Source organism: Camelus ferus, chromosome 16 (assembly GCF_009834535.1).
Source record: "Camelus ferus isolate YT-003-E chromosome 16, BCGSAC_Cfer_1.0, whole genome shotgun sequence".
In the NCBI taxonomy this organism is placed as follows: Eukaryota; Metazoa; Chordata; class Mammalia; order Artiodactyla; family Camelidae; genus Camelus; species Camelus ferus.
In genome coordinates this window covers 49664513-49674554 of record NC_045711.1, presented here as the reverse complement: position 1 = coordinate 49674554, position 10042 = coordinate 49664513, and the positions used below count along the sequence as shown (strand labels likewise).

Below are 10042 nucleotides of genomic sequence, written 5' to 3'. Positions count from 1 at the left end.
TTTGAGTTGTCTTCCTGGATACAGGAGTCTTCCCTATGTGTCTCTCAATAAATTCCGTATCATAATTTATCCCATATTGTGTTTGATTTATTGCACAGCATTCCTGATATAGGAATTTTAACCTGCTTTACACACTGTCTGCATTATCCATTCTGAGCATCATAATAGCCCTCCGACCCAATTATCTCCATTTTCAGAAGAAAAACATTTCATTGTGTAATGTCATGTAGCTAATCATAAACAGACTCATCCAGGATGAGGTCTTTCCTTGCTCAAAGGCACCACATTTGCATCTCAAGGAAATAGATGTCTGAGCCTCCGGTGACTATGCCCTCAGCAAGCTGTGGTTGCTGTCCTTGCTTGTGTGGTCATCCCTGGGCATGGACACAGCATGAGATACTCCAGGGAAATTCTGCATTCAGATGTATTTCCCTCTGCCCTCTACCTTCATGATAACTATCCCTCACTAAGTAATAGTAAGCTTTCTTGCCTGCTGATCTACTGACACGAGGAGCCCTAAACGACCAGAGGACATTTGTAAAATTAGGTTGTATCCCCTGACAGAAATGTGACTTCCATAGGATTAAAACCTTCAACCCAGGAGAGTCTAAATCCATGGAGATGGGAAGCACAGATTCCTGAGTATGTCACTGAGAATTAAAGTGAAGGGTTTCACTCCCGCATCCACCCATCACTTTCTGACACTACGTATACTACTTTTATGCACCTGTACGGTGCCACCTGTATGTGAACCACTTAGTGCCCACTGCATCAAGATACATACAACATGCAGAAGACAACCTATCATCTCACAGGTTGTCACTCTAAGTAGGTTTCTCGGCTGCACATGTAGAAGACATTCCAATTTTCCATGAGGTGAGCCATTTCTCTGCCATGTGATGTGGAGCAGAGCAAGCAGATCTCATGGACTTCTGCCTGTTGTTTGACCTTGTTCACCATACAGCGGGTCCCTTGGTCCAAACTCATGATGATGATACTCTAAGTGGCTGTAATAGCACTGAGACAAGGAAGACAAATCCATACACAAAACACGCAATCGTAGTAGGGAAGAACTTGTGCCTTCTCTATGTAGACGGGGTCTCATGCAGAAAACTTGTCTTCGAGTGGGATGGTTCGGTGTCATGAGTGACATTACCAGTTAGGGCTCAACAACTTTCTTTGCTTCTGACTAACAGCACATACAGCAGAGGCAACCATGGTGAGAGGGACCCTGAGCTGTGGGGTCCACACAACCCTCTGCCTCTGCCACCATGGCTACTCTGTTGATGCTCTCCTGTGTAGATACCAGTGCACCTGAGGACAGAGGTGGGATGAGTTCTCCCGCAGTCGTGTTGTCTGGTGCCTCCTAAGTGGTGGGCACTGTCTGGTGGGCACCGACATGGGACACAAGGAGGAAATACTTTCTGCCCACACACCCATCTCCACCTAAGTGATTCTTCTCCAGATCTCCTTATCTTCCAATCATGCTTCTCCAGGGCTCAGTCCGATCAGTCAATCTTTCAGCACTTGCAAACAGTCAATGGATATCATTTCCCATGACCCTTCTTTCTCCCACCCCACAAAATTGTGACCATGTGTACTGCTCACAGTTTTTAAAATTGGGATAGCTCCTTTTTCTACTACCTTTTGAGCCCAGAAACTGTTGGTCTGTTGTAGTAAACATTCTATCTGGCATAAAGTGCAGCAACACGGATGGACTTGGAAGGCATTACGCTCAGTGAAATAATTCAAAGATAAATACCATATGATGTCACTTACGTGGTATCTCTAAAATACAACAAACTAGTGATTAAAACAAACAAGAAGAAGATTCACAGATGTAGAGGACAAGTGAATGGTTATCAGTTGGGGGGAGGGGGGCAACATGGGGGTAGGAAGAGAAAAAGGATTATTATGAGATTATATAAAATCATCTGTGTGAAACTTTTGAAAATTATAAAGCACCATAGAATCTGAAGAATTTCACTCAATAAAAATAAATCAATTAGAAAGCATTCTATCGGGCATAAAAGTTGCTGTTGGGGTTATCGACCAGTGACGTTTAATGTATTTCATGTTTATATAGTATAATCACATATGTTTTTTTGCAGGAATCAAATGGAATTGTGCTGAGAATGATCACCAAGTATTCTATAGTCATTGAGATTGGCACTAAAGTCTGCTGTTGTCCCACATGGGTTGTAGCTTTTTATAAGTACTTTGGTTTGGATATTTCTGATTGTAAATTTGAGGCTCACTTTTGTGAAGTTGGGCATACAGAGGTACATAAAAGACAAAATCTTAGATTGCCAAGGAGATGAAAGGGAAAAGGAACAATTCTCTACTAAAAGTAAGGGTGACAAACAGATTTGTTCCTGTGATATCACTGATAATATATGAAAACACTAATCTGAAAAGATATGTGCACCCTTTTGTTCATGGTGGCATTCTTTACACTAGCCAAGAAACAACCCTAAGTGCCCCAACTATGATTGAATGGATAAAGAAGAAGACGTGGTTCACTCACACGCACACGCGCGCGCGCGCACACACACAGTGGAATACTATTCAGTCATAACAAAAGATGAAATCCTGCCATTTGCACCAACATGTATTGGCGGTATTTTGAGGGTATTTTTCCTATGTGAAATAAATCAGACGGGGAGAGTCAAAATTTTGTATGACTTCACTGATATGTGGAATACAACAAGCTATAATAAACATAAAGAAAGAAAGAGGTAAGTAAATACGTAAGTAAATAAAACATAAATAAGTGAAACCAACCAAATCAAACAAACACAAACAGGTAGATTACAGAGAAGAAAGTAGTGGTTAATCAGAGGGGGGGGCGGTAGGGAGACGGCAAGTGGGTAAACGGGATTAACTTCATGTTGATGGAAACTAAATTTTTGGTGGTGAGCACATTGGAGGTATGCAGAAGGAGAACTATAATGTTGTACACACGAAAAGAAGAAAAGAATTGTGGCCCTTTCATGAAGGAATCTGCCTTTAGGCTGGCTCACCCAGTGAAAAAGAGAAAAAAGAGAAAAAAACACCTCCAGGTTACACCATGGGTGGGCACCGTATGTGTGACAGTAGTCGGAAAATAAAGAAATGTTTAAAGGATGATGACACAATACACATGGGAAACAGTTCATGGAGTGACTTAAATATATTCCCCAATCAACAGGTAGCGGCTGGCAGACCCGGAATGTGAATAGTCTTCCATACGATTTTATTTCCCATAACAGGATTCTTCCACCATAGATAATTTATGGTTGAAGATAACATCTGAGGTGAACAGATGCATGATCTATGAGGGAGCTTATACGGAAAATGGATAATGCAAACTAGAATCATCTTACAACACTGGCACAGACCCAAGTAGTAAAAATGATAAGACATGTCCATACATTTCAAGAATATTTCATCCCACTAAATCAGAATCTGGTAACATCTAGAACATTTAGAGAAACCACTCTGAATTTATTTTAATGATTAAGATCTGGTTAACCTTGCCAGGGGCCGTGGGGAAAACGAGCATCTTAGAGTCATGCAGTTGACAGGGAAATGCTGTGCACAGTCAGAAGTGCATCCTATGAGGTGGAAAACACTGGCCAGGATTAGAGTGAAAGGAGTATGATGTTGCAGCATGGGATATCAGGAAACAGGTTTATAATGAGAGGAAGAATTGCTCAGCAATGCTATTCTGACCATCTAACCATAAATGATCCCACTGAGCAAAAGACACAGGAGACCCAGGATGGACAGATGTTAACTTCATCAATCCTTATTCATGGGAGATGCCTGAAAATGAAATAAGCTGCCATGGAGGTAGGAAGTCACATCACTGGAGGTATCCAAGCAGTTGGCAGATGGAATATTGTATCTTTGATTGGCAGCCTCTGTGAGTGAAATCTACCAGGGGCTTCTAAGGATCCCTTCCACTATTTTTTTAAACATTTTTTTTTATTGAGTTACAGTCATTTTACAATGTTGTGTCAAATTCCAGTGTAGAGCACAATTTTTCAGTTATACGTGAACAGACATACATTCATTGTCACATTTTTTTTTTGCTGTGAGTTACACCAAGATCTTGTATATATTCCCCTGTGCTATATAGCATAATCTTGTTTATCTATTCTGCATATGCCTGTCAGTATCTACAACTTTTGAGCTCCCAGTTAGTCCCTTCCCACCCCCCACGCCCTTGGTAACCACAAGTTTGTATTGTATGTCTATGTTTCTGTTTCTGTTTTGTATTTATGGGTTTTTTTGTTTGTTTTTAGATTCCACACATAAATGATCTCATATGGTATTTTCTTTCTCTTTGTGGCTTACTTCACTTAGAATGACATTCTCCGGGAACATCCATGTTGCTGCAAATGGCATTATGTTATCAGTTTTTATGGCGGATTAGTATTCCATTGTCTAAATATACCACATCTTCTTTATCTAGTCATCTGTTGATGGACACTTAGGCTGTTTCCATGTCTTGGCTATTGTAAAGAATGCTGCTATGAACACTGGGGTGAAGGTGTCTTTTTGAAGTAGGGTTCCCTCTGGATATATGCCCAGGAATGGGATTACTGGGTCATATGGTAAGTCTATTCCTAGTCTTTTGAGGAATCTCCATACTGTTTTCCATAGTGGATGCACCAAACTGCATTCCCACGAGCAGTGTAGGAGGGTTCCCCTTTCTCCACAGCCTCTCCAGCATTGGTCATTTGTGGACTTTTGAATGATGACCATTCTGACTGGTGTGAGGTGATAGCTCATTGTAGTTTTGATTTGCATTTCTCTGACAATTAGTGATATTGAGCATTTTTTCATTTGTATATTGATCATTTGTATTTCTTCCTTGGAGAATTGCTTGTTTAGGTCTTCTGCCCATTTTTGGATTGGGTTGTTTGTTTTTTTCTTATTGAGTCATATGAGCTGCTTATATATTCTGGACATCAAGCCTTTGTCGGTCTCATTTGCAAAAATTTTCTCCCATTCTGGAGGTTGTCGTTTTGTTTTACTTCTTGTTTCCTTTGCTGTGCAGAAGCTAGTAAGTTTAATTAGGTCCCATTTGTTTATTCTTGCTTTTATTTCTATTGTGTGGGTAAGCTGCCCTAGGAGAACATTTTTGAGATGTATGTCAGATAATGTTTTGCCTATGTTTTCTTCTAGGAGGTTTATTGTATCTTGTCTTATGTTTAAGTCTTTGACCCATTTTGAGTTGATTTTTGTATATGGTGTAAGGGAGTGTTCTAGCTTCATTGTTTTACATGCTGCTGTCCAGTTTTCCCAACACCATTTACTAAAAAGACTGTCTTTATTCCATTGTATATTCTTGCCTCCTTTGTTGAAGATTAGTTGGCCAAAAGTTTGTGAGTTCATTTCTGGGCTCTCTATTCTGTTCCATTGGTCTATATGTCTGTTTTTGTACCAATACCATGCTGTCTTGATGATTGTAGCTCTGTAGTATTGTCTGAAGTCTGGGAGAGTTATTCCTCCAGCCTCTTTCTTTTTCTCAAGTAATGCTTTGGCAATTCTTGGCCTTTTGTGGTTCCATATAAATTTTATTATGATTTGTTCTAGTTCTGTGAAATATGTCCTGGGTAATTGGATAGAGATTGCATTAAATCTGTAGATTGCCTTGGGCATTGTGACCATTTTAACAATATTGATTCTTCCAATCCAGGAGCATGGGATATGTTTGCATTTTTAAAGTCTTCTTTAATTTCCTTCATCAGTGGTTTATAGTTTTCCATGTATAAGTCTTTCATCTCCTTGGTTAGATTTATTCCTAGGTATTTTATTACTTTGGGTGCTATTTTAAGGGAGATTGTTTCTTTACTTTCTTTTTCTGTTGATTCATCATTAGTGTAAAGAAATGCAACTGATTTTTGAACGTTAATCTTGTAACCTACTGCCTTGCTGAATTCTTCGATCAGCTCTAGTAGTTTTTGCGTGGACCTTTTAGGATTTTCTATATATAGTATCATGTCATCTGCATATAGTGACACTTTTACCTCTTCTTTTCCAATTTGGATGCCTTTTATTTCTCTCTCTTGCCTGATTGCTGTGGCTAGGACTTCCAAGACTATGTTGAATAGGAGTGGTGATAGTGGGCATCCTTGTCTTGTCCCAGATTTTAGTGGGAAGCTTTTCAGTTTTTCACCGTTGAGTACTATGCTGGCTATTCGTTTGTCATATATAGCTTTTATTATGCTGAGATATGTTCCCTTTATACCTGCTTTGGTGTGAGTTTTTACCATAAATGGGTGTTGAATTTTATCAAATGCTTTTTCTGCATCCGTTGAGTTGATCATGTGGTTTTTGTCCTTTTTCTTGTTGATGTGATGTATTACACTGATTGATTTGCGTATGTTGAACCACCCTTGTGTCCCTGGATGAACACCCCTTGATCATGAGGTATAATCATTTTTATGTGCTGTTGGATTCTATTTGCTAATATTTTGGTAAGATTTTTGCATCTATGTTCATCAGTGATATTGGTCTGTAATTCTCTTTTTTGGTGGTGTCTTTGCCTGGTTTTGGTATCAGGGTGATGGTGGCTTCACAGAATGTATTTGGGAATAGTCCCTCCTTTTCGATCTTGTGGAAGAGTTTGTGAAGGACTGGTATGAGTTCTTCTTTGCATGTTTGGTAGAATTCCCCGGTGAAGCCGTCCGGTCCTGGACTTCTATTTGTAGGGAGGTTTTTTTTTTTTTTTTTTTATTGCTAATTCGATTTCCCTTCCACTATTGAATCACTGTGAGGTCCCTAAGTCCTCAGTGTTGTTCAAGCACTAAGGCTGATTGACTGCTGACATTGCTGTAATTCGCTCAAGTCCACAATCATTGAAAGGCATGACATTAAAAACAATAATACATGGTACCATGAAATTATATTATCCATTACCTAGGCAAAAAGAGCTCTTTCCCAGAAAGCTTTTTAAGTTGACCTTCAATATTTTGACAAATCTATGAGGGCCTGAACTTGATTCTTGCAGATTCAGAAATCTACGCTTATTTCACTCTTATTTACATACAAAGGATGTCCACTTGTTGGGGCATAACAGTTTATCCATCATCGTAAACTGATATGCCAATTTTTTAATCACAATCATAACTGCAATAAATATAGTTTTTATAGGCTTTTTACTTATAGGCTTTTTTTTTTTTTTTACCAGTTTTCCATGCATGAATATCTAAAGGAGAGATCAGTAGCAATCAGAAGATTATTTTGTGAGCAAAGAATTAGAAGAAGTATTTGGAATGATGAAAATTTGAGTGGCATCTTGCATTTATGTCAAACACGTGGTCTTTCCCAAGGGACTGGAAGACTCAGGCACAGTGTCCCTCTCCCCTGTGCACTTCTTGGCTGTGCACTGCCAACTTTTGCACGTGAGCCTCTCCTAACTCTGAACTTCCATGGTTGACTATCCCACCTGCATTTAAGAAACATGCATTCATTTTTCAAATCCTCCTCCAGGCTAGAGGAAATTCTGCTTGTCTTGACAAAGCCCTTTTTCTATAAAATACCTTTGCAAAAATTGATTTTGCTCCTATTTATGTCCTTTAAGTTCCACTTTATAGACGGGCAATGCCATCAACTGTAGTTGGTATGACTGGTCACGTAAAATTAAAAAAAAAATCTATTGAGTAACTACTAGATATAGTAAGGGAGTTTGGTAACAAGATCAGCATACATAAATTAATTGCTTTTATATATGTCAGGAACAGCGAAAGAATAAAAAATTTAAACTATAGCCTATAATAGCATACAAAATAAAATACCTAGAAATAAATTTAATAGCAGTGGGAAAGACCTCTACAGAGAACAGTATAAACACTTTGGCCACACACTTCTACGAATAATTCTACTCATGGAATTTAATCCAACAGAGATGTTCATATATGTTTAACAGGACAATTTTTATTAGTCCCAGATGGCAAACAGCCCACATGTATATCAACAGTATACAAATAAAATACATCATATTCATTCAGTGAAGATCATACAGAGAGGGGGATGAATGTCCTATGGATAATTACATGGATGATTCTCACAATATAATTTCTCTTCCTATTGAGAGAGATAATTTGAAACGAAAGGGGTTAAGTTCTATTTCTTAACCTGGTAATAGGGACATGGGTGTGTTCACTTTGAGATAATCTATGAAGTTGGTCATTTTCTCACGTGAGAAGGGAAGAGAATTTGTGGGGGACCGTATGAATTCAGAAGGAACAACGCACGTGACATGCACCTGTGCGTAAATCCTTACAGCAGGAAAGCTGTCCAATAACCCAAAGACACAACATGGGATGAAAAGTGGAAGAGGATTTATTTAGAAATGTGGGTAAGATTCCCTGCTTCTAGGGAGACACCTCAAAGTGATCATGAAAAGAAGAAAGCAGGGTACAAGAACCATGAATACATTGAACAAGAAATGTGATTATGAAGAGTATTATGAAGATACGTAGCAGAAACTGAAGGAAAAGTCATGAGGATTTTTTTCCCCTACGTTACATGTGGAGAGAAGGTAAAGATCATGATTTCAGAGTCAAAGCAGAGACCAACACTCCCCGTGGAGGATGCAGGAAGCCAGCACAGGACCACACACATAGGAAGAGAATCAGGAGGAAGTCTTCCACACTCCATCAGGCTGATTCACAAGCTTTTAAACAGGCAGATGAGTAACAAAAATGTGGTGGTAGAATGCTGGCTTTCAGCAATGTTTGGAAGTGACATTTGTTCTAGAATGCCAAATCAGATGCTAAGAAGTTTGGTATGTGAGATGGTGGTTCTTGGAGAGGTGATCAGCAGCAGGAGGGCTGGCAGCAGCTGGACACACAGCTAGGGCGGCAGCAGGTGGATCTGACAGCAGACAGGGCGACAGCAGGTGGTCTGACGGCAGACAGGGCGGCAGCAAGGCTGGCAGTAGCTGGACCCGCTGCAGGTTTGTCCACAGCTGCTGGACTCACAGCAGGTGGGCTGGCAGCAGGTGGTCACACAGGTAGGTTTGCGGCAGATGGTCCTGCAGTAGGTGGCTTGAGTAGTTTGATAGCAAGTTTGGGGGCAGCAGGGCTGGCAGCAGCTGGACTCACAGCATGTGGGCTGGCTGCATGTGGTCCTGCAGCAGGTGGGCTGGGAGCAAGGAGAGCAACACAAGTGGGACATGGTGTCAGTGGTGGAGGCTGGAATCCTGTTCAGAGGTGAGTTTTCCAGAATCTGGTGACTCCTTCTTTTCTAGAGTTTTTATACATGGGGTCCCCACAGTTGTGACAAATGAGCAGTATTTTCCTTATTTTTGTTCACATTTTTTCCATGGTCACTGGGGGAATTGTAAAAGAAGAAGTTTTCCCCTAGACACTATGAATCTTTAAAAAATAATCTTCTAATGTGTTTCTTAATTGAGAATAATTCACAGAAACTTTTTCTGATGAAAGGAAGTAGTCATATCATCAGTCTCATTCCTGCTTTGATTACTATTTGATCATGTGACATAGTTCCCACTTACTTGGGGAGGGTCAGAGCAGTTATCACTCCCCAGTTTTTCCTTTTGGATATATGTAGATTGGGGAGTGTTCCTGGGGAGGAGCATGCAGCCTGTATCTTTACAATGACTAGAGACCAAATGCGTTTTCCCACATAGGCCTGATTCAAGAGTATTTCAAATATCACTTTGCAGCAACCCACACCATTTGTATATGCCAGTTCTACGAAAGACACTTGGGTAGAGGACGTTTGGCGATCTTTCAGATGGGAAAGGTGAACTGAAGTAGGTGGATAAAAGCAGAAGCAGTACACTGGGATTAGGAAGCATAAATCAGTTTACCTCCTGGAGTGACCAATAGTCCTAGCCAGGATGGGAGATTTTCACATAGGCCTGTGGGCATTTCCAAGCAAATCAAGATGAGTTGGTGACTCTCGTTAAGTCTTTACCAGCAGAGTCAGTGACTTGAAATCACTGACTGCACTTTTCCTGTTTTCTTTCTTACTTTTTTGGTATTATATGAATTAGACTAAATAGGGGATACCTAAGGTA

The 10042-nt window shown here is 40.0% G+C and overlaps 1 protein-coding gene across 1 annotated transcript; it reads right to left on the bottom strand.

Annotated features, from left to right (window-relative positions):
• Window positions 1-8314: 8314 nt before the first annotated feature.
• Window positions 8315-9335, bottom strand: LOC102506894 (keratin-associated protein 9-1-like). Its single transcript, XM_014568309.2, is given in 2 exon segments — window positions 8315-8888; window positions 8890-9335. Coding segments are annotated over 2 exon segments (360 nt in total). The 5' UTR covers window positions 9175-9335; the 3' UTR covers window positions 8315-8813.
• Window positions 9336-10042: the final 707 nt, after the last annotated feature.